The sequence below is a fragment of the Phalangium opilio genome, unplaced genomic scaffold (genome assembly GCF_054372755.1).
Source record: "Phalangium opilio isolate 3A_F unplaced genomic scaffold, DU_Popi_V2 ptg000014l_1, whole genome shotgun sequence".
NCBI lineage: Eukaryota > Metazoa > Arthropoda > Arachnida > Opiliones > Phalangiidae > Phalangium > Phalangium opilio.
The window spans coordinates 1,786,756-1,810,041 of NW_028324149.1; the positions used below are offsets into that span (position 1 = coordinate 1,786,756).

The following is a 23,286-nucleotide window of genomic DNA, read 5'->3' on the forward strand; positions in this document are numbered from 1 at the left end:
CCGCTATTAAATTACGTCACGTGTCAAATCCATCATGGCGGAAATAAGTGTCGGTCGTGAGTTTCGTAGCTAAACGTTTTCATCAAGTAAACGCGTTGTTTTAGGCAAATATTGGATAAAATAAAAAGAAAATATGTGCGGGGAACCGTAATGGACGATACTATAGGTTTTAGGCCTTCACTACAAAATCCAAGGTAGGAAAATTGATATAATATTATTTCCGTTTTGATAAGCCTTTGCTCGTTAAACGGCTTTTTTTTCGGATGGGACGGGGCCTCTCTCGCGTTGGCCTCGGGATTTTCCATTCCCCCTAAAATCCCCGCTTTGTACTCCTGGTACTTCCGCAAAATGGGGTATAATAAACTTCAAAGGGCCTTGCCGACAACTAGGACTTAGGCCTAACTGTACGAAGATTATAATTTCTCAAAGAACTAAACGCAAATTAGCTATATAGCTGTATAAAACCCTTTAATTTAGTTCTAAATGTTAATTTAGTACCAACGCGAGTGTTTAACACTCCCTATAAGCGTTAGTTCTTAAAATAGAAGGGACCTCCTGTCAGTTTTCTTTTGTATTAAGAGTCCTAAATTGCTTTATGATCTTTAATCAACATAGAGGGGCCTTCGGAGGTCTCGTAAACATCTTAAAATAAAGCCCCAAAAAATTACTGACAGCTGAAATTTGTACATGTATATAAGTAGTATTGTAGAGTTCCCCCGCTGCTGAGGTTTAATAGACACTTCCTGTTGGCAACTCTGTGTTATGTCCCCCACTACCCTACCGAAACCAAGCACATCAAGCGAGTTTTTCCTGCCTTTCTTTTAGATTCGCTTTTTTTTAACTTTTTCCTTCCACCCCCTTGAAAAAAACCCAATGTGAGTGTGTATATCTGTGAAGTTTCTCTCTTCAAAGTTAATCAAGCGATAGTTATAACTCAGCTGCATTTCCTGTATGACTTCCTCCCCACTCCCCAAATCTGACCTTTAAGATCTATTTAGGGCATTTTCTAGTAAATGTTTCAGGATCTAAGAGTCAGAAAGAATTGGTTGAATGTGGGATATAAAATATTACCCGTGATTAAGAGTAATTTTTTGAAATTGTGCCGCGCATGTAGTGTTGGTATTGTGTACAAACGTAATCCCCATGAAAACGAAACAGGGTTTGTACAAAAAATATTCTGCAAAATCCAAGTGAAAATCAGATTGTGTAAGAGATAATTCAAAGTTCTTGGTTTAATGTTCTCTCAAAATTATCTATTTTAAAACGTGTCTGAAAATTTACGTTACTGATGATAGCATAAGTTGATAATATATGTTCCATAAGTTTGTTACTGGTTAATGAGAGCTTGTCACGAAGTGACGTAGCTTATAGATTCTCGTAAAGCGACGCCTGGTGAGGCGCAGTCAAAGACTTAGTACAAACTAAAGAGAAATATGGACTGCAAAACCGAGTGTAGTCAATTCTCGCTTGTTTTTCTCCAACTAGCTCTCAGCAGTAAGTCTCTTGCATTACGAAGTATAGGTAGTGTCATACTTACGGAACATATTTTATAAACTTATGATGATACCAAATAGAAATCGTTATTGATATCATGAACGCTAGAGATCCAGCGTTCATGTTGATATGTCATATCAGGAAAGTATGAATACCATAAATTATTATATGTATGTTGTCGGGGACACGCTGTAGTCTTTGCAGGGTTCATACAAACCGGGAAAACCTGAAAAAATCGGAGAAATAAATATTTGACAAAAACCTCGGAGAAATTTAGAATTTTTAGTAAAATTCAGGGAAGTCAGGGAAATTTGCGTCACACAGGGGCCGAGTAATTAAGCAAAATGTTCGTGAACATACCCTCTATAGGATTAACATTACACTAAACTCAGAGGCTCAGAACTCTGGTTCTACTAGTGATACGGGGATGTCCTTTGAGTATGTTATACTCCTATTCCCCCCCCCCTCCTTCGTAAACATTGGATCCATAGAGTACTCCATTTACGGGAAAAACCTGGAAAACTCAGGGAAGTATATGGGTAAAAACCTGGAAATCTCAGGGAAATTTGTTTTCCAAAAGTTGTATGAACCCTGTTACGTGACTTCCTGACTATATCTAAGTGCGCAATTTGAGTTATTTTCAAGATAACAACTATGGTTAAGTGAAATATTTTTGTTCGTCACTTTTTCGTATAGCGATAAGATGTAATTTCGTCAAAACGTACTCGATCGGATCATATCGAGTTTGTACACTAATACATAGCGAAGATTCAAAATAGTCGCTCCTTATGATCGCGGAGAGACCACGGGGTCCTCACCCCGCTTTAAGACTCGGTAGCTCCAACTCCGCGGCTCCTGGTAATGGTAGCGGTTCAACTTCTTCAAACGCGTCGCAAGCTGTACCACCGCGAAGGCCCTCCTTACCTAATCCAAATAATTCGAACGCTACCGGAGCTACGGCGTCAAGTCCAATTGTATTAGGGAATAATGGCAGTAATTCCGGAGTTCCTCAAGCCCCTCCAAGGTTGATGTTTATACATTTTTTTAAACAAGTTTTGTTGAAGGAGACATTGAACAAGAAAAAGATAAAATCTTGAGGAAATACTTCGTAAAATGATAGCCTAGATTGCAAATCGGATATTTCAAGATTATTTTAAATTATGAAAGAATGTCTTAGCTAATTGAATGTTGCTAAATACCAGGGCAGACTTTCCTCGTGTTTTCTTTAGAGAGTTTTATATTTATTTCCAAGTCCCGCAATTATCTTCACTGCGACCATTTAAAGTTGCGAATTCTTTGTGAAGGTTTAATGAGTTCCATTCGTCCCTTCAGGTGAAGTCAATATCTTTAGTTTTTATTATTGTTCAGTGTATAGTTCCACGAAACTTGTTCATATCAGTCATCGAAAGAAAGAACCCCGAAATAAGTTTGCCCTTCTTAAATCTAGAAGACCGCCTTTGCCCATCTTACTGGGTAGGTCTAGTTTGGGAGTGTCGAGATCCGATTACGTTCTAGGTAGCCAAGAACCTTTAATGGTCTCTTGGGACATTAAGGAAGAACCAACGGCCAATGATTGGATTGGTCTTTATCGGACAGGTACTATCGCCCCTTTCGGCACGTAGTCCGAACAAAACATTAAATACAGTTGGTTTTTTAAGACGAAAGTGAACCAAATTGTTACTTGGAACGTAAAAATCGTCGTCCATCTACCTCTCAAAAGGGCCAAGTACCTTGGGTTATTGAATGCGAGAATTTGTTCTCCGAAAGTATGTCATTGTTGTACTTGCGTGGTGGATGTTTTGGATCCGGTTTAATTATATGATTATCTCCCAGCCAATCCGACGAATATATGCTTCAAATATTACAGCGGAACTAGTAACACGTTAAGAGCAGTTAGTCCCGTTGTTGTAGTTAGAAAAACGGCTGACGCATCGGCTCCCCAGAATGGACTTACTGGAGAAGACATTCTTTTGGGTTATTCTTCTAGGCAGCATCCCGTTGAAATGGTTCGACTTTATATTTCAAGTACGTTAAGTTACTTGTGACGAGTTGTTTTTTTTTTTACCCCCATCCAATGATTAGTAAAAGATTGTCTTGTCCCGAATATGACCTTATTTGAATACAATACGCAATCTATGAGGCAATTTAAGTACCGCTAGAGGAGTTGCCGGTGTGTTTTAGGGGGTTTATAGAAAAGTGTTTTATGCGTTTAGATCTTCACGCGAGGAACCTTAAAAAGGGCATGTTTTTCAACCCTGATCCGTATATCAAAATATCAGTTCATCCTGGGAAGGGAGAGGGAGTTTTATTATTGCCTCATCATGGACAAGTATGTAGAACCGCGGTTGCTGAATCTACCATCAATCCCGTATGGCCTGGAAGGGTAAGTAATTATACTTCCATTCTTGATGGCGAGAAAAATGGGTTGCAACAAAGCGTCTTTGTTGTTCAGTTTGAATACATCGCGTACCCAACGGATATCATGGAGTTTGAAGTTAAAGATAAGTTTGCGAAAAGCAGACCAATTATCAGTCGGTTTTTAGGAAGGCTTTCTATATCCGTGGGACATCTATTAACGCAGTGTAATCTGTATGTATTAAAAGATTTTTGTCGGCAAGATGTTAAGCGCGTTATGGAACGCCTTGATGGTTTGTATCTTTGCAGCGGACCTCAAGAGCTGACTTTAAGTTTAACGAGTAGAAATCCTTCCGATCATATAACGGGGCAGTTAGTCTTTACTTGTACGATAGATAAAGGTCCCGTCGATCCGTGGTGTCATATGCGCCAAGTCCATAACCCTATCTACATTTCCGACTTGCCAACTGATAGCCAGAATCAGTGTTCGTCTTTACCAGGCACTCCTCAGCACGTTCCGCACCCTCCTTTAACTGGTAGAATGCCTTCTTTACCCAATGGAACGCCGACGGCCTCGGGTGGTCCCCAAAGATTGGTGGCCGATTCCTCACGAAGGGAATCGGTCGGCGAGGGGAGAAGCGTGCGTTCTGGAAGTGATCATAGTTTGCATTCGACTGGAGGAGCCGTTGTGGCGCCTTCGCGTAGAGGGTCGCACGTTCCTAGAACTTCTTCGACTAGCTCTAGCAACAATGTCGCGTTTACTAACTTGGAATACGTTCTGCAAAGCCCCAATGACGGTTCAAATAGTGGCCCACCCAGCTTATCCGAATCGAAAGATATGCCTCCTCCCTTGCCGCCCAAGTTGAAATCTGGTAAAAATCAGCACCATAATCCTCACCAACCGCATAAACCCTTGGAACGTACGAGAGCCGTGCAGGCTTCCGCTACGTCATGCGCTAGCGTCGAACAGAACGATTCGCGTCACCCAAAACCGGAGGACAGTTTTATGTTGGAAATAGTTGACACCGACGAGCAAAACGGGGTTTTGCCTTCGCCGATTACGGCGGCTTTGGACGAGCTTTCTAGTCAAGTTGAAGATGGCAACGTAGCGAACATTATATCTTCGGCAAATCTTAGAAGTTTATCGAACGTGGTCGATTCGAGTCCGCCGCCGGCTTTGCCCCAAAGAACTTCCAGCGGAGCTCAAAGGCCGACAGTCTTACCGGTGCCTCCTGCCAGAAGCATTCCCTGTGATTGTAATCTAGCCAATGGTGCGGTTAACGGGATAGTTACCGTTAGGAGCGAGGCTGTCTCGGTCGGAGGACGAACGGCTCCCTTGGCTACTCCGGAGCACGATTCCATCCAAGATAGTGTGCCTTCTTTGGAAAATCTAAGCGAGTCAGTCATTCTAGAGACTGAAGAAGAAATGACTCTCGATAGTCCAAATCTCGTTCAAACCGAAGAAAACTTAGAGGAGAACAACCAGGACCCCGAGGCCTACGCCTCTTGCGAACCGGTTGACCCTGGAATATCATCGCCTCCGTCTAGTAGCTTATCGTCTCAAACTCTTAGCGCGAGTGAAAACGAATGCCCCGATCACGAGGACGTTGATCCTTGCTTAAATACGTCGGTAGAAGAGGACCAGGGGAGAAACTCGGAAGAACAGAGTTCGGACGCGTCCGACGATTTAACTTCGCATTGCGAAGAAGATGGCGAAGAGCTATCTAGTCTCGAAGTTCCTCACAGTGACCCTGTACTATCGCATCATTCCAACCATCATCCGGCCTCGGACGAAATGGCTTCACCGGATTCCTTTGGCGAAAACGAAAATGCCGGCCTTTCTTCGAGTATGAGTGTCCCGAATTTGTTCCCGACTTCTTGTAACTCGGGAGGAAACGAAGATGAATTGAGAGACGATACTGACGCGAGTGCCACGGTTGTCGAAGAGACCGAAGCTTCGGAAAGCGTGGCCGATGTCACTGAGGATATGACGGAAGATGATAGGACTAGTGTCGCGGGTGGATTGGAGGACGAGGAGGACGGAGACGCTGCGAATCGAACTGTGGGAGATATGCCTGAAATAATGGTGACCAGTAGCTCTCCGCTTCCCCCATGCCCACCAACCCCTGTGCATCAACCTCACCCTAGGTCAAACGATTCTCATAGACTCCTTAATAAGTACAAACAATCCTTTGGTTTTACATTTCAGTTCAAGTACGCGCGAGTGCTAACTCTTGACACTCGCGCTTGCTTAATACTATTTCATAGCGTCAACTATAATAAACGATAATTAAACCCTTAATTTGATATCATTAGTTCTTTGAGCGTATCTGGGACGACTGGCTCTTCCAGCCACGTTCCTACCACGAGATTACCTTCTATCCCGGAAAGAACTATTCGATATCAGAGAGTGGAACTCGAAGAACCACTGCCTCCCCGTAAGAGCTGTGTGTTGAGCTCCATATTTTATTATTTACCGTGACTATTTATACGGTTCTCGACTCTTAATTCCTAGATTGGGAAGCTCGCATAGATAGCCACGGTAGAATTTTCTATATCGACCACGTCAATAGAACCACCACCTGGACTCGACCCACTGCTATTCCTCAACTTACTATCGGTTCTACTAATGAACTTCAAAGGCAACAATTAGATAGAAGGTACGGATGACTCGTTGATCTCGCGGTGGTAGGACTCGGCCGTAATTAAGTCATTTCCAGGTATCAAAGCATACGTCGTACCATTACTTCTCGGGCGATGGAGGATGGTGCCTCAGCGGCGACACCTCCCGTTGCCCCTCCTTCTTGTCCACCGCCTCCTATAACCGCCGTTGTCACTTCGGTATCCCCGACAATTTCCGCTTTTACACCCTCACCAATCGCTTCACCCATTCCAACCCCTCCGACATTAGTCTCTTCTCCTTTGTCGATGCCATCACCAGTGCCTTCGACATCTACCGCCTCACCTATTAGCAACAACCCATCCACTTCGGTCTCCGCCCAAGCTACGGGAGTTTCCAACAACGCGGATGCTCCAACGGGAGCTTCCGCCTCGGTTTCCGCCGCTGGAAATAGTCAAAGAGCCGTACTTTTACGCTCACCCGCAGTTAGATTCGTAACACGCCCTGATTTTTTTAACGTACTTCACATGAATGACGAGGCCATTGCCATGTACAATAGAAGTTCTTCCCTTAAGCACATGACGACGAAAATTCGACGCGATCCAGCCACATTCGAAAGGTAAAACGCGTAAAAGTCTTGATTACGCCACGCCCCGACGTTGAGGACCTCGCGTTTTCCTTGCAGATATCAACATAATAGGGATCTTGTTAGTCTTTTAAACAAATTTGCCGATACTGCTCGAGATTTGCCTAGGGGATGGGAAACTAAATTAGATCGATCGGGGAAGCAATTCTTCATTGATCACACGTCAAGAAGCACAACATTTATCGATCCTCGCCTGCCTGTTGAGACGCCTTACATAAACCCTCACAAGCTTTCTGTGCCTTTAGCCAGACGAAGGAGTCGCAGCGCTGGTGAAGAAGAAATGAGACTGGACAATATTAACAGAGTAAGTCATTTAAGATCGATTTGGACCCGACTTAGATTGGGGGGAAATGGTTCAACGGCGCTCCTGTTTTCAGTTACAAGGGTCTAGTCCAGTTCCACCTCCCAGACCACCTGTTAGTAGCGTTCCCGCCCCTCACGTTGTCTCTCAAGTCCCGACTGCCTATAACGACAAAGTTGTCGCGTTCTTGAGGCAACCTAATATCATGGATATCCTGAGGGAAAGACATTCCCCGATATCCAGCAATCAAGCCCTCAGAGATAAAGTTAATGGCATCAGAGCGGATGGAACGGCGGCGTTAGACCGTTTAAGTCACGATATTGACTTAACAATCCTATTAAGGTATATCTTCATTTTGCCAGCCATCTCCGATAACATTTGTCTTTAATTGTTAGACTATTTTTGTTCTTAGCTTGTTTGAGGAGGAAATCATGTCTTACATCCCAGCCCAGTTCATGTCCAACGCTCCTGGAAGTTCCTCGGGAGCGACAGCCTCGACTTCCGCCTCTCCAGCAGCCGCGGGTGCGACAGGCGGGGCGACTGGAGGAGCCTCGGCGCCTCATAGATCACCTAGAGGATCGCCTCAACCGTCACCTCAAGCTTCACCCGGTCTGCAACGCGCTAATGTTCGAGCTCCGGCACCTTATAGGCGGGATTTCGAAGCCAAGTTGAGGAATTTTTATCGAAAATTAGAATCTAAAGGATATGGTCAAGGACCCGGAAAGTTAAAGTAAGTAATTATTATTTATCTTTTATTTCGAATGGGTAAGGGAAGGTATCTTTCGTTTTAGGCTTAATATTAGACGAGATCATTTACTCGAAGACGCGTTTAATAAAATTATGGCGGCTTCTAAGAAGGATTTGCAAAAATCGCGACTTTATACCAGTTTCGCCGGTGAAGAAGGGTAAGTACTTACTCGTTCGGTACTTTCGTTTGCGTGGTTCATACTTAATGCCCGTGATTAGTATGTAAGATTGTCTTGTCCCGAATATGACCTTTTATGAATATAATTCGCAATCTATGAGGCATTTTTCTAAACAATTCGCTTAATTCTACAATGTCCCCAATAAGCTATAGTAATTGGTACGTAACTCTTAGATTGGACTACGGTGGCCCATCGAGAGAGTTCTTTTTTCTGTTATCCCGCGAACTCTTTAATCCTTATTACGGACTCTTCGAGTACTCTGCCAATGACACATACACTGTACAAGTGAGCCCAATGTCCGCCTTTGTGGACAATCAACACGAGTGGTTCCGGTTTAGCGGACGTGTCCTGGGTCTGGCGCTGGTCCACCAGTATCTATTGGATGCCTTCTTTACTAGGCCATTCTACAAAGCTCTCCTCAGACTGTAAGACCTCTCGAACTATTCCGTCGTCCGCTACTGAACTTTACTTTCGTCTACAGCCCCTGTTCGCTAAGTGACTTGGAATACTTGGACGCCGAGTTTCATCAGTCTCTTTTATGGTTGAAAGAGAATGATATCTCGGATATGGGTTTGGATTTAACCTTCTGCGTTACCGAAGAAGTTGCCGGTCAAATTGTCGAGAAGGAGTTAAAACCCGGTGGGAAAAACGCCGGAGTGACGGAAAGAAATAAGAAAGAGTATATTGAAAGGATGGTCAAATGGAGGTTGGAACGGGGAGTTTGCGAGCAAACTGAGTGTCTAGTCAAAGGATTCTACGAGGTATTTCTCCTACTAAAGAACTATTTGTTCTTGCGGTTTCCGAATTAATTTCTACTTATTTAACTCTTTCAGGTTGTTGATTCGCGTTTAGTTTCCGTCTTTGACGCGCGGGAATTAGAATTGGTTATCGCGGGAACAGCGGAGATTGATATCAGTGATTGGAGGAAAAATACCGAATACCGATCTGGTTTGTATTTTTTATATTTATTATATTTAATTATAGAAATAGAAATAAGTTTAACACTTAATTTAATTTTTTTAAGGATATCACGACAATCATTTGGTGATTCAGTGGTTTTGGATGGCCATTGAAAAGTTTGATAATGAACAGAGGTTAAGATTGCTTCAATTCGTTACGGGAACTTCTAGTATTCCTTACGAGGGATTTTCAGCGCTTAGGGGAAGCAATGGACCCAGAAAGTTTTGTATAGAGAAATGGGGGAAGCCCACTAGTTTACCAAGGTACGTTTCTTCTAACAGTTAAAAATTTGTTTTTCTTCCTTGCATTGCAAATTTGTTTTTCTTCCTTGCATTGCAAATTGGTTTTTCTTCCTTGCAAATTTGTTTTTCTTCCTTGCAAATTGGTTTTTCTTCCTTGCAAATTTGTTTTTCTTCCTTGCAAATTTGTTTTTCTTCCTTGCAAATTTGTTTTTCTTCCTTACAAATTGGTTTTTCTTCCTTACAAATTGGTTTTTCTTCCTTGCAAATTGGTTTTTCTTCCTTGCAAATTGGTTTTTCTTCCTTGCAAATTTGTTTTTCTTCCTTGCAAATTTGTTTTTCTTCCTTACAAATTGGTTTTTCTTCCTTACAAATTGGTTTTTCTTCCTTACAAATTGGTTTTTCTTCCTTGCAAATTGGTTTTTCTTCCTTGCAAATTGGTTTTTCTTCCTTGCAAATTGGTTTTTCTTCCTTGCATTGCAAATTTGTTTTTCTTCCTTGCAAATTTGTTTTTCTTCCTTGCAAATTTGTTTTTCTTCCTTGCAAATTTGTTTTTCTTCCTTGCAAATTGGTTTTTCTTCCTTGCAAATTGGTTTTTCTTCCTTGCAAATTGGTTTTTCTTCCTTGCAAATTGGTTTTTCTTCCTTGCATTGCAAATTTGTTTTTCTTCCTTGCAAATTTGTTTTTCTTCCTTGCAAATTTGTTTTTCTTCCTTGCAAATTTGTTTTTCTTCCTTGCAAATTTGTTTTTCTTCCTTGCAAATTTGTTTTTCTTCCTTGCAAATTTGTTTTTCTTCCTTGCAAATTTGTTTTTCTTCCTTGCAAATTTGTTTTTCTTCCTTGCAAATTTGTTTTTCTTCCTTGCAAATTTGTTTTTCTTCCTTGCAAATTTGTTTTTCTTCATTACAAGTCGGGGAAATTAATTATTTTTCAGAGCCCATACATGCTTTAATCGATTGGATCTTCCACCTTATTCGTCCTACGAAATGTTGTATGAAAAATTACAATTAGCGGTTGAAGAATCGAGCACTTTTGGAATTGAGTGAATACCGAATATGTTTTTTTTTAACCCGCATTACGCCGCTATTTGGGGTTTTTTTTATGTAAAAGAACTAAGCAAGAGTTAGGTGAGTGTCTTTATTTTGTTTTTTTTTTTTAAGTTAAAAGTAACATATTTTAATCAATTAAAAAATCAATAATTAATTGATTTGAGGACTTTAGATATTTTTTTTATTTAATTTCTAAAAATAAAATAGGCGACGTATAATTTTAATCAGTATTATTATTATTATTATTATTATTATTAATTATTATAACTTATAATAAATATTATAGGGAAAATAAGCAATTAAAAATTAATTAAATAATTAAAACATAAACGGGCCCGTTTATCGCGAAAGGCAGTTAAAAAAATAACAAGAGTTAATCGAGGAGAAGTTTGTAAAAATTAATTAACATATTTCATAAGCAGCCATATTGTGCGCACTTGAAACAATTTAAAAACATCGTTTACGCGCCTTTTTTTCGGTTTTCCGTTAATTTGTGATGTAAAGTTGCGTACAAAGAGCAGTTTTAACTAAATTTTAGTATTTAGTAGCGAGTAAGGATTTAATTTTGACCGTTTGATGTTTAAAACTCTAGATAAAAATTAATTGTCGTGAAATTCATTCTTCGGGTAACGACTGAAATTTTTTACATCGTGTTTTATACAGTTTCTGTGTCTTTTATGAGGAAAAAACAAACAAACAAACAAACAAGCTTTCACTGCAGTATTTACCAGCAATAACCTTTAAGCTAAGCCCCGCCCCTTTATAGATTTTCACACAAGTTCACGCGTTCACGCTTAAAAAACAAGAGCCTAGTCTGTTTCTTTTTTTTTTATTTACGTTTATGAAAATATATTTTTAATTTTTAATTATTGAAAAAGTTTAATTTAATTTAATCGTGTAAATTTATTCCTCTCTCTTTTTTTTTTTTTTTTAGTTTTATTATTTATAAAAGTTAATTGTGACGTCACGTGAATTTATTATTAATTAGGGAGAAATTTTAAGTATGAATTTAATTAACTGTGGAATGTAATTTAAATGAAACAAAAACAACATGTAAATAATATAAAATTAAGAGAAAAAACAAATTTGTGTTTCGATAACTATAATATGAGAGCGGGGGAAAATTTGAACAAAGTTGTCCAGCTGGGCTGAATAACTTGAAAAATTCACAGCATCTTACTTATAATTATTATTATTATTATTATTCGACAATGGAAACAAGTAACGATTACCAATTTTGTGCTGTAAAGAAAATTCAGTAGTTTTTAACAAATAAAAACTACTTGAGCAAACTTTTTCGGCAGGACGCGGTCATTTGATTTCATTTTGAACTCAGAAACTTTCCGCCTTTTAGCCAAAACGACGTCACGTGGAGTAAGGATGATTTGGGGGGGGGGCGAGGATGCTTAGTTAATCTGAGGGGGATAGGTGGGCACGCGGAAGGACTTGGGGTCAGGCTCGGTTGGACTCTAGAAATAGGAGAGGAAGAATGGCGGAATTACGAAGACCATCCGCCATTTTGCAGTCTATTCCTTCCCCATTTTCTGGTGTCCCACAGGACCTGCCTGGGTGTGTGCCCACGGGTTGCCCTCAGATTAAGTAAGCGTCCTTTCCCCCCCCCCCATCATCCTTGCGTCATGGTTGAAGTAGGCAGTTTCAAAAATTCGTCTGCCTAAACGTGCCCCCCCCCCCCGACCATGAACCTTCTATATAATAAACCAGAATCTTAATGGCGGATCCTATGTTAAAGATTTCTTGCTAAAGTGTCCCAAAATAATAAAATAAAAAAAAGCTATCAGACGACAAGGTCTTGGAGAAAGACGGTACAATGTAAACAAGTAAAATGGCCGCTTGGTCTCATTTCGCTAAGCCTTGGGACTAATGCGCGCGTTTGGAAATTGTGAAAACTGAAATGGAAAAAACATCCGTTTTTTGGGAAGGACCAAAACCGTCACGTTTTTTTTACGTTGTACTGCGTTGCGCGTACCCTGCAAAATTGGCGGGCAACTGCGCACAGACGTTGTATCCCCCCCCCCCAAGTTTGTGGTCCCTCTAGATTGAATGTTCATTCCCGGACCCCCGCGTATAGAGTAATTTCTTTCCCATATACGGCAACGTCATAACCCTCTATCTCTTACCTTAGTGATATCCCCCCCTCCCCTTCCCTTCCGGGGGCAAATAGTATTCTCTAGTACAAAGTTGCCCCTAACGTAGGGGATACACAGTTCACTCCCCCTCTCAACCGAAATTACTCTATAAGTAACGCTTTTGGCGTTATCTATCGGGAAAAGCTTCTCTTCTTATGAAGATAAAAGCCAAATTTGAAAATGTAATGCAAAAATGCAAAAACATTCAAATATGTAATTTAGCTACTGTAAACTTCAATATGTACCAAAAGGTCAAACCTCGAAAAAAAGTGTCTCCCAATAGACCAAAGAATATACACGCACGTGTATATTCTTTGGTCTATGTTCCGCATTCTGATGGAAGTTGGACTCATCTCGGAATTTACAAGGTTGTAAAAGCGCTTAGTCACCGCATTTACCACCTTGTAAATCCCAGTCAAATCCAATGGAGGTGACCCGCGGACGCAGGGAGGTTGCGAGTATTTGGTAAGATTACCACCCAGCGTTGAATTTGGTTAAATTTAGTCGCCCAGAAGCTTGGCTCATAGGAGCGCGCCACACTCCCGACTGGGTTTTACAGTAATATAAGCGAACCTCTTTCTAAAAGTGGCTTATGCATAACGCCACCTATATCTTACTTAGACGCGCGATGATATTTGTTTTCACGCTATAGGATAGGCAACTCCCTATCTCCGACGGCAGCTTATTCGACATATGCTCTGTTCGAGCTTCGGTTGGCAGCAAGCGCAAACCCATGTCTTTACGTAATGTAGCTTTACGCGTGCTGACAACAGACGAAAGCGATACTGATTTTCATGGTCTAAAATCTCAAGATTTAAATACTAAAAATTACTATTTCTAATGTCTCTTGTCAGTACGCGCAAAGCTACGTTACCTAGCTTTGCGCGTTCTGACAACCGAAGCTAGAACATAGTATATCGAATAAGCTGCCGTCGGACACAGACAGGGAGTTACCTATCCTGTAGCGTGAAAACAAATTTCCTCACGCGCATTAGGCTTTTGGCATCGTCTATCGGGAAAAGTTTCGCTCCGTATATGTACCAAAAGTAAAAGGGCAAACCAATGATGGTCAAACGAAACCTAGCAAAAGAATATCACTACGTCTCAGATTCCGATGGGAGGAGGATTCTTCTGGTATTTATAAGGTCGTTAATGCACTTAAGCTCATTCACCACCTTATAGATACCAGTTGGATCTTACCCCCATCGAAATTTGAGACACAGCGATATTCTTACTTAAATAATAAAACCAACCATTGCTGAACCACTTTTTGGACCAGTTTTACTCGGGAGGTGACGGGCGGACATAACAACATTCCATTTATTATGGTTAGATTCCCAACAAGTGTCACATTTTATCAAGTTTAGTCACCCTGAAGCTTGGTTTATGGAAGCGCGCCACACTACCGACTGTGTTATGTAGCAATAAAATGAAGGTCTTTCCAAAATTGGCCTGTGGAGTCGGGACCAACGCGCCCTGCATCGTACATAGGTGGCGTTGTACAACTTGTACTATAAACCATCAACCACGTGATCCCGCCATTGATATTGGGCGCAAGGCGTTAGTTTTAACTGGGTTTGATTTGGTTTGATTAATATTTAAATTCGCAACTTCGAGAACCATTTCATTGGACTATTTCATCATTAAGGCAAGTAATTGAATTTAAAATTATATTTTTCATGTTGTATACGGGACTTACGAGGTTACCGCCCCCTTTTCGGAGAGTTGTTCTGCCAAGGCTACGGAGCGCGTTCGACGACAGGGAATGTCAGCCACTAACTAAAGGCCGCCGACAGGTTATGGCAGCGCCCACAGAAATACCTCTCGTAAATCCCTTATTAGCATAATCTCATTCCGCACTTTGTTGTGTAATATTGGAAGGTTTTAATTGAAACAGCTTAATTTTAAGCGAGTTAAGAGGTAAATTTCGCTTGTGAAATACAATTTTAGTAGTCCTATAAGCTTTTAGTCCTTTGAGACGGAATTTAGCATTTAAACCTAAACGCTAAGCCTTGGCTTCACAAGTGTGGCGCTTTTTGCCCTTTGACCCCTTCCGTTCCAACGAGTAGTTAAAGTACTTTAGGCTTGTAACATAATTATGTTGTAATGAAGCTTTATTTATAAAAATCGAAAACATTTCATATCGATAAATATCACCAAATATAAGGTACAAGGACCGCTGTATCAGACAAATACTGTTTATAAGCGGGTTCATGGCCCCATTTCTTGAGACCCGATTTCTCCAGTAACGGAATTCCGCTAACTCGCGTGATGAGGAAGGCGGTGAACATTGGACAGCAGAACAAACCCAGACCCTGAGTCAATCCACCGGTAAACCCGGAAGATGCCGTTAAGAATAGCCCAATCCATAACATTATCTCCCCAAAGTAGTTAGGATGTCGGGATAAGCTCCACAATCCAGTTGAAATGAATTTACCCTATATTTGAACAAAATAGGTCAAAGGTCACTCTCGTTTAAGAACCGGCGCGTTCGAAACCACGTTCATACTCGATTTAAAGGATCTTGTCTAAAATTACTCTTTTGATGATCTGAAATAACTTCAAATACGAAACCAAACGTCCATAAACCCCAGCCAATCAAGTCCTTGGTAGTTAGAGATGGATTTTGACGATTTGAAATCATAACCAAAGATGGCAATAAATTTGCCATAACCCAAACTCCTAATTAAATACATAGTTTTTAATTTTTAACAAAGGGAATTTTCTATTGAATTAAATTTGCAACCTTGTAAAGTCCACGCTACAAAGAACCTAAGTGGATTCGTTTTAATTTGATCGAATCTCTTATCTTTCCCATCCTGTAGAATTCTAGTAAAAAGGTAGCTTCCTAACCTATGGTTCCGTGAAAATAAATAGATAAAATGTCAATTCACTTGAAACTTTAATTATTTCCTCGCTAAAATACGTAGCATCATAAGTTTATAAGATGTGTTCCTTCCATAAGTATGACACTACCTATACGTCGTAAAACTAGAGACTTGCAGCTCGAGAACGAGAGAAGCGAGAAATGAAGTCCTACACTCGGTGGTGGTTAATTTTGCAGTCCATCTATAGTCCTATTTAGTCTGCATTACTAAGCCCTTGACAGCTGCGCCTCGCCACCAGGCGTCGCTTTACCTCGAATCTATGACCTACCTCACTCACTCACTTCACTTCATGACAAGCTCCAGTTTGTAACCAGTGACAATTAACTTATGGGAGGGACATATCTTACGTACTTATGGTAGCATACCTCACAGCCCATATTAATATCATTGCAGTCTGAGTTGTCTTTCGAATTCCACTGGCGTTTGTCCATTTATAAGCGCAAATTGACAGGGCTACGAATGTTAGAGAACCTATGGGGGAAAAAATAAATTTTTGATAGAACCACCACCAATTAACATTAGCACGTTTTCCTTGTTTATGCCTTAATTAATTAGATTGCCTAGTTATGTTTTTATAAAAACGGACTTCCCCTGGCCTTAGTGTCTGTACTTGTTAGGATTACGTAAGTACTTAAGGCCTACGTTACGTAACATCAACATTCAACAAAAACCTTACCAGTTAGGTCGTAGAATTTTTCGGTGTTTAACGCATTTGCAATAATGAAACCACTCCATTGGATCCCGAAATCAATAGCAGCGTACCAAATATAAAGCGATGACATGATTTGAAATCGTTAGCTTAGCCTTACTCTTTCTTTGAATTTTAAGACCGTTCTTTCCTTAACTCCACCTACTAACCGTCCAAAATCAAACGCACGCCTCTCTCTAGTCTAGAGTCTATGCCGGTAAAAAGAACTATAAAAACATTACGTGATAAACGGAGATAAAATACTAATGTAGGTGTAGTCGGGGTTAGAAGCCAGCAGATACGGAAGTGTAAAAGTAATACTTAGTTAATATCCACCAAGGATACGCCTTCAAAGGTATAGTGACATAAATTATATAGAAAATCTCCAAGAGTTACAAAAATAGCGATCCTCATTTAATTTAACCAGAAGTGAGATGAGACTAGAAGTGAAGGGCTCTAGCATTTGGTATTAGATCCTGGCACTAGTGAACAAATTTGAGGATTTTATGCCGCTTCCCACGCGCCTACACTACTGAGAAAAAAGTTGGTCGAGTTCCAAAAACATTTCCTACCCCCTTCCCCTCAACCTAAAACGGCGGAACACGGACGCGGCTCCTTGAATCTAGTTCGGCCGTCTACCACCGCGAGCGTCTCAAGTTTTGGAGGGAAAATTCAGAAACCGCCACTAGAGGGCCAATCGTTCTTGTGTTATCAAGAATATTCACTTTCGCCGAGTGAAGAATTTGGTTAGCTCAGTACTTCTAGTCTCATCTCACTTCTGATTTAACCAATCGGGAGCCTACCCCACTAGTCTTTTATCCACCATTCTGAGGGAAAGGGGAGGAGCCATTCTTAAACCCGTACCCCCGTGACCACTGACCACTCCCGTATCTATACGCTACAAAAGGAGCCAAAGAACCCCAAAATCGGTTAGTAAATAAGAAAGCTACTACATTAGTACATTTCCGCTTCAAGAACCCATATCCAACCTAAGAACATGTTTTTAAATGTTTTTTGCTTAGCTTCGCGATATTTTTTGAAGTTTATTTCGGAAGTACGGATTATTTCCACGGTTTCCTGTGAAAGTCGAGAGAAATTGCGGAAAGCCATAACCGCCCTTGACCCAAAGCTAAAATACATAAGAAACAATCGATAAACTTCCTCCCCCCTCCCCCCTCGGAAAGGAAACCAGGAATTTCCCAGGAAACTTCTTCGATTTTTTTTTACCCCGAGATAAAAATACGTTAGGAAATTAGAGCAAAACATTTTTACTGGTTTAAAAACTTTTAATAAATCGGATAAACAATTTTCCAATGCATTCTTTGGCCGTTAATTAATAATAATGACACAAGATTAAAACTCAATTATTTAAAACCTAACAAACAACCTTCAAAATGTTTATTTCTTTTCTTTTCTCACACATCACATTCCACTTTAGGAAGACAAACTCTTAATGTATTTAAACATTGTGCGACTTCACGACTTTTAATTAACAAATATCATTTACTTCGTATTACAGACTTCTTTAATATAATTATTATATTTTGGGTGTAGCTTTTTTATTACAAATTTATCCCATCATCCTAAAAAAGTCGCTCGGGATTTTGGAAACGCCCTCAAAATTGCAAGCAATGACCTTTTCTTTTACACATAATAAACTTTTAGATAGTTAATTATTATTATTATTTTTCTAAACGGAATTCTGAGATAAATAAGTATAGTTAGTTTAATTAATAATTTAACGTTATTTTAAATGCTCTATAGTTAATTTTATACACCAAAGTTTAACTTATTTTTAAATATCTGAATTATTTACTTCAAAGAAAAAAAAAAAGACTTACAAGTCGTATGGTGTTGAAACAATGTTTACCATAAGTTCATAAGACATGCTCCATAAGTTTGTCACTGGTCACTGCAGAGAGCTTGTCATGAAGTGACGTAGGGGAAATGGAGGTCAGATTCTCCTAAAGCGACGTCATGTGAGGCTCTGTCATAGGCTTTGCACAGACTAAATAATAAGATGGACTGGAATACTGCGTGTAGACAATTCAAGTGCCATACTTATAAAACGTATCTTATAAACTTATGGTTTACAGCTGCCATAAATAAGCCACATAAGTAAATCGTGAAAGTAATTAGTTTACTTTTTCTCCGTTTTATGCAAATATTACAACAATTTTAATACATCGGATTAAATTTTCGACTGTAGGTTATAGAAAAGTTGGAAAAAAATTTTTGTAGTTCTTGAGCGCTTAGTTTTTGCGCGAAAAGTAGCTTTTACGTAGGAATTCGGTTCGTTCCAAGCCATTCAAAGACTTTAGTACTTACTTTGAGACCATTTTCGTAAATTGTAATTAGCATTTATTATGCATTTTCGGCGAGAAATAGCTGCTTTTATGTAGGAATTCGGGTCGTACCAAGTCACTCAAAGACTATAATACTTACTATGAGACCATTTTATTTTATTTTATTTAATTGTAATTAATTTTTATTATGCAATACATTTTCGCGCGAATTATGACATAAACAGGGTTAGAAAGTAACGAAACAATAAAATTTTAGCCACTTTTTTTCTTCTTCTTAAGTAGCAATTGGCACGCAATATTGTACAAGATCACAAAAGAACAAAAATTGTCGAAAATGTTATAAATTTATGTAGCGCTTTTAATAGATTCTGTTATGATTATTTTAGTCTGTTAGTCTATAGGAGATATACATATTATTTTTTATGATTTTGTTATGGTGTTTTCGAATTCGACTGCATGCCCTAAAATCTCATGGATTTTCGACGATGCTGGAACGTTAACGACGTTTGCAAACTCTCATCGCGCATCTTGTAATATTCGTTGAAATCCAAACGAAAGCTTAGACAACGTAAATTTTGATCCTTGTGATCCATGAGAAGTTTGAGAAAAATATGAACGGTTGTATGGTAATGATTCGCGTCGATTCGAAACTGGGCCGCCGTTGTTGGTAAGACACTTTCCAAGTATTCCCGACGTCGCGCTTCGTCAATTTCAACTTGGGCCTTGCTTAAACCCCACGTCTCTTCGCTCTTAACAATGGCTTGCTCTCGTTGCTTGCGAGCTTGCAATTCCGCCAAAGTTTTCTCCCAAAAATCGTCTTGTAACTTTTGAAACTTCAAAATCGAGTCGAATATGAGACGAAGACGATTGAGAAGTTCTTCAGATTCGACGTCTAAAAGCGCCTGGTTTATGATACGATCCAGGAACTCTTCGTGAGCTTTGATCATCTCGTCCAAATCTTTCGCATCGGCGACATTCTTTTGTAGCTCCGCCCAACAACATTCCATGACTTCAAATGCGATGTAATATTGCATTTGTTGAACAAAATGAACCATTTCACCCAGTAACATTTGAAAGTCGTGTAGAAGGGCTGTAAAGAGAAGGAAATTGGTTATTGGGACGCGGAGTTGCCACCCAACCTGATGGGGCGTGGCAACCCCGAAGTATTAATACAATTAATTACCTTTGACCTCTTTTACTGGTCTTAACATTTGCGAATAAGTCATTTGTTTCTTCCACATACTGGAAAGCGCGTACTCCATGCGTTTGGCACGCCATAAATTGTGAAAAAGTTTCTTGTAAGTGGTTTGGCAATTGGCGTTGAAGACGGTACCGACGGGTCCGTGCGCGTGATAATGCAAGCAGAAGACGTCCCAGCCCAAGTCACCCTCATTGACATCGTTTAATTGGACATCGAGACACTTTAGGATATCGGGATTATCAAATTGCGCGTTGGTGGAACGCACGGCGCATTCCAAAATGCCCGACAAATTGTATAATTGGACCGATTGCGCCGGTTTATCCAACTCGTCCTTCAACAGGTCCATTAAATGACGCGTGAAGTCGCCTTGACCCAGTAACATGTAGCGTCGCATGGCTTGCAAATGGTCCGTGAATTTGTACTGAGTGTGAAGAACAGTTAGGACGTGACGGCTGATTTCCGAATAGGTTTTGTCTAAGAGCATTTGGAATTCGGTGTCCTTGTCGTGGGAGAAAAGCGCCTCGATCGTGTTGAAGCTTAATTCCTTCTTCAACCAGTTTTGTCCTTTGAATAAAACGGATACAAAGGAAGGCGCGTTACGCCTTCTTCGAGACTGTAACTTATTACGGACGGACACCCGTCACCCTACTAACCTTTAAATTCCGTATGATCATTGCAGACTTGTCTCAAAAAATTGATGGCCTTCCCCGTTGACAGTATCTTCTTAGCTTCCTCGTGGCTTAGAAACGATGGCACCATCCTTTTTCTAAGGCTGTACTTCTCGTACCACATATTATTTTCCGTGGAAGAACTCGGGTTGGCCGCCACGAAAAACTCTTGGTAGGCGTCCTCTAATTCCCCATTAAACATCCAACGCTTCAACATTGCGAGAATTGGTTGGGCCACCTTGGTTAAGATGTGCTTGATCAGGTCCCTGACTACCGGATCTCCGTGCGAGAAAAATCGGTACACCATAGAAGCCAATGCGCCGCCTTTCAACCCGGTACAGTCACTAACCAAGGCTGATAAGTACCTCATACGTGCCAGGGGGTCGATGCACCACACTGTTAATCTTCTCAATGTCAAACCGGAAGTCATGCCATTCTCGTCGAAACACTCGTCTCTTTGAAGTTGTGATTCCAATACAGCTATCAAACGGTAGTACTCCGTCAACTGCTCGTGAATGGCCGAGACGAAACTTTGTCCGACTAATCCGTACGTGAAATCGTTACTCTTGCTTTCGTGGAATTTTTGGCAATGAAGGAACAATTCGCCCATGTACGCCAACTTGACCACCAATTCCTTAACAGGTCGGCGAACTTTGACCTTAGTGTCGAGGTTAAAAGCGTTGGATACTGGATCTTTTCGTATAATTCGACCCTCAATTCCTTGGAAAACGAATAACAATTCGCGGATTAGGTCCTTTTCCGTGACATCGATGGGGGGAAGGTCTTCCGAGGTAGTTTTTGACAGGTTATTCTGACGTTTCTGCATTACACTCGATGGACTTTTGTCTCTACGATGTCCAGGTATGATTTCCGGGTGGTCTTGTTTCTCTTTATTGACGAACATGGCTGAAATACGGGCGATTCGACTCCCCCCACGCGCGGTTGTTGACGAAAACGGTTCATTTTGACACTTATCAAATTTAGCTTCCCCGGATAACATAAACTGTTTCTTCAGTTCGTTTTTTGTGGAATGAATTGCCGGAAGGGCCGATAGTTCAGGATAACACTTATTACCAATTAAATTAAATAAAAAATTAAGAAATTTCAGCTTAAAACAATTAGACACGTAAAAGTCTTAGTCGTTTCTACATATTTTAAATTATTGTATTTTCTATAGATAATTTCATTCTGACTTATGGACCCGATTTCAAAATTTTACGACATTCCCATATAATGTAAACACTTTTAAACTTACCTTTAAATGAACCTCGGAATTGTAGGCGTTGATTTTCACCTCTGAACCGTTAACCACTTTGTGACTCGGCGACACAAAATTTTTGGGAACGTTCTTATGATGGCCGTGCATGAAAACGGGCGATAATTGCGGCGTATTTCGAGCATTTTGCGATACAAAAGTGGCTGCTTGCGATTTAAAATTATTGTTTGAGTTGCCAAGCATTAACATAAGTTGCAACACGGAAGCGCGGTTACGTAGAAGCGGGGATGTTTGCAATTTACGATGGAGCTCCGCGAATAACAGGGCATCTTTAACTCGGTTATCTTTGATTAGCTTTTTCTGTATTAACTCGGCGGTCGCGAATTCGTCTAGCTCACCCACGCAGTTCCTCGCTTCGTCTTGACCCAAACAGGCGACCGCGAATTGGTAGGATTTTGACACATTACCTCCGGTTAAACCAGTGACCCTAGAGCATAGGTTATAAATAAGGGCGGCTGTGGTAGCCGATTTGTCCATGTTAGGACTGCCGCGAGGAAGGCCGATGGTTGCCGTTGACATTCTACCGTAGGAACCCCGATGGTTACACAGCGCTCGCCAACTCCAATCGGCAGCGCTAGCGGGACGAAGGCTAGCAGCTTCGCCGCTCCCTTCCAGAGTTTCCCACGAAAAAATAACCCGAAACTGTTTGAAGACGGTTTCGCCGCGAATTTAGTGTCGATTTTAACACTAAACATTAGATTTCCACCATTAATCCGTGCTCGGGAATAATCAGGATGGGAACAAAGATGGGATTAGTTAATGTTTTTCTTTTAGGCCTTTAGTTTTTGGCGCGCAAAAGCGCCGACTCCAACGTGACAGAGCGCGGGAAATGGGCCAAGTCGTCTGGCAAATATCGTTGGCGTTAATATATGCGCGCGTGCGCTGTTTTTGAAAAAACTGCGGCATTACGTCATTTACGCCCGCGACCTCTGGGATACGAATAATATTAATAATATTTTAAGTGTTTTAATTGTTATTTATGTCCAGATATTAATTGTATTATGTGTGGGTAGTATAAAAATACATTTTTCAAACTAATAAATTGATGTTAATTTCATGTCCATTTTTTTATTGCTTATTTCCGTATTTCGCGCCATCTCCAGGACTCCAGTCAAGTCCTGCGCAAATTGCTGTCTGCTTGACGTCTTTGAAATTGAAAGAAGCCAAGGCTAAACTCATCATTTTACTCACACGTCAGTCAACACGTTTGAAATGAGTGAGAAAATTGAGCAAATTGGTGAAATGACTAAAGAAAGAACCCTTACACCGGAACAACTGGAGAAACTAGCCAAAGATACGAATTTAGTAACTCCTTATAAACAACAGAAGCTTGAAACTGAGGCCCAAAAGAACTGGGATCTGTTTTACAAAAGAAATGAAACTCGTTTCTTCAAAGATCGTCATTGGACAAAACGAGAGTTTGAGGAACTCATTAATGATGATAAATCTTCAAATAAGGTATGCAAAACTATCTTACAGTAAAATTATTTGTATTAGCTTTGTAAAGGAAAAGTTTAACTTAT

At 40.5% G+C, this 23,286-nt stretch overlaps 4 protein-coding genes across 13 annotated transcripts in view; 2 read left to right on the top strand and 2 right to left on the bottom strand.

Annotated features, from left to right (window-relative positions):
• Nucleotides 1-8: 8 nt before the first annotated feature.
• On the top strand, nucleotides 9-11,881 carry LOC149705025 (E3 ubiquitin-protein ligase HECW2-like). 7 transcript variants are annotated; one of them, XM_089865180.1, is made up of 20 exons: nucleotides 9-1,206; nucleotides 2,191-2,518; nucleotides 2,942-3,090; nucleotides 3,153-3,260; nucleotides 3,328-3,519; nucleotides 3,708-3,877; nucleotides 3,947-6,027; nucleotides 6,166-6,296; nucleotides 6,365-6,509; nucleotides 6,570-7,088; nucleotides 7,155-7,419; nucleotides 7,493-7,758; nucleotides 7,829-8,146; nucleotides 8,208-8,321; nucleotides 8,516-8,767; nucleotides 8,824-9,103; nucleotides 9,176-9,290; nucleotides 9,367-9,565; nucleotides 10,475-10,667; nucleotides 11,253-11,881. In XM_089865180.1, exons 2-19 carry the CDS (start codon nucleotides 2,283-2,285, stop codon nucleotides 10,584-10,586), a joined length of 5,652 nt encoding a protein of 1,883 aa, XP_089721306.1. In that variant the 5' UTR covers nucleotides 9-1,206; nucleotides 2,191-2,282; the 3' UTR covers nucleotides 10,587-10,667; nucleotides 11,253-11,881. The 7 variants fall into 7 exon arrangements, with proteins under 7 accessions (XP_089721306.1, XP_089721307.1, XP_089721309.1 ...); XM_089865183.1 differs by having other exon boundaries at nucleotides 10-2,518; nucleotides 3,947-4,083; nucleotides 4,159-6,027; XM_089865185.1 differs by having other exon boundaries at nucleotides 10-2,518; nucleotides 3,947-4,083; nucleotides 4,159-6,027; nucleotides 6,166-6,287.
• Nucleotides 11,506-16,840, bottom strand: LOC149705026 (uncharacterized). Of its 2 annotated transcripts, XR_016381497.1 has the most exons (6): nucleotides 16,301-16,840; nucleotides 15,990-16,095; nucleotides 15,483-15,589; nucleotides 15,246-15,418; nucleotides 13,723-15,174; nucleotides 11,506-13,315 (listed from the first exon to the last, which is right to left on the bottom strand). XR_016381497.1 is itself a non-coding variant. In XM_089865200.1 (5 exons), the coding sequence occupies exons 1-5, from the start codon at nucleotides 16,404-16,406 to the stop codon at nucleotides 14,890-14,892; spliced, it is 777 nt and encodes a 258-aa protein (XP_089721326.1). In that variant the 5' UTR covers nucleotides 16,407-16,840; the 3' UTR covers nucleotides 11,506-14,889. The 2 variants fall into 2 exon arrangements, 1 of the variants encoding a protein (XP_089721326.1); XM_089865200.1 differs by having other exon boundaries at nucleotides 11,506-15,174.
• The window catches only part of LOC149705027 (tRNA N(3)-cytidine methyltransferase METTL6), a 57,729-nt gene continuing 48,681 nt past the window's right edge, over nucleotides 14,239-23,286 (top strand). The window contains exons 1-2 of one of the 3 annotated variants that reach the window (XM_089865198.1): nucleotides 14,239-14,384; nucleotides 22,867-23,221. In XM_089865198.1, coding sequence (XP_089721324.1) covers nucleotides 22,976-23,221 — 246 coding nt within the window. In that variant the 5' untranslated portion in view covers nucleotides 14,239-14,384; nucleotides 22,867-22,975. The remainder of the gene's footprint in view (nucleotides 14,385-22,866; nucleotides 23,222-23,286) is intronic. The other 2 variants (XR_016381496.1, XM_089865199.1) reach the window with 2 other exon arrangements.
• LOC149705028 (gamma-tubulin complex component 3 homolog) lies at nucleotides 17,578-22,618 on the bottom strand. Its single transcript, XM_089865186.1, has 4 exons — nucleotides 21,743-22,618; nucleotides 20,473-21,553; nucleotides 19,802-20,383; nucleotides 17,578-19,708 (listed from the first exon to the last, which is right to left on the bottom strand). Exons 1-4 carry the CDS (start codon nucleotides 22,280-22,282, stop codon nucleotides 19,080-19,082), a joined length of 2,832 nt encoding a protein of 943 aa, XP_089721312.1. The 5' UTR covers nucleotides 22,283-22,618; the 3' UTR covers nucleotides 17,578-19,079.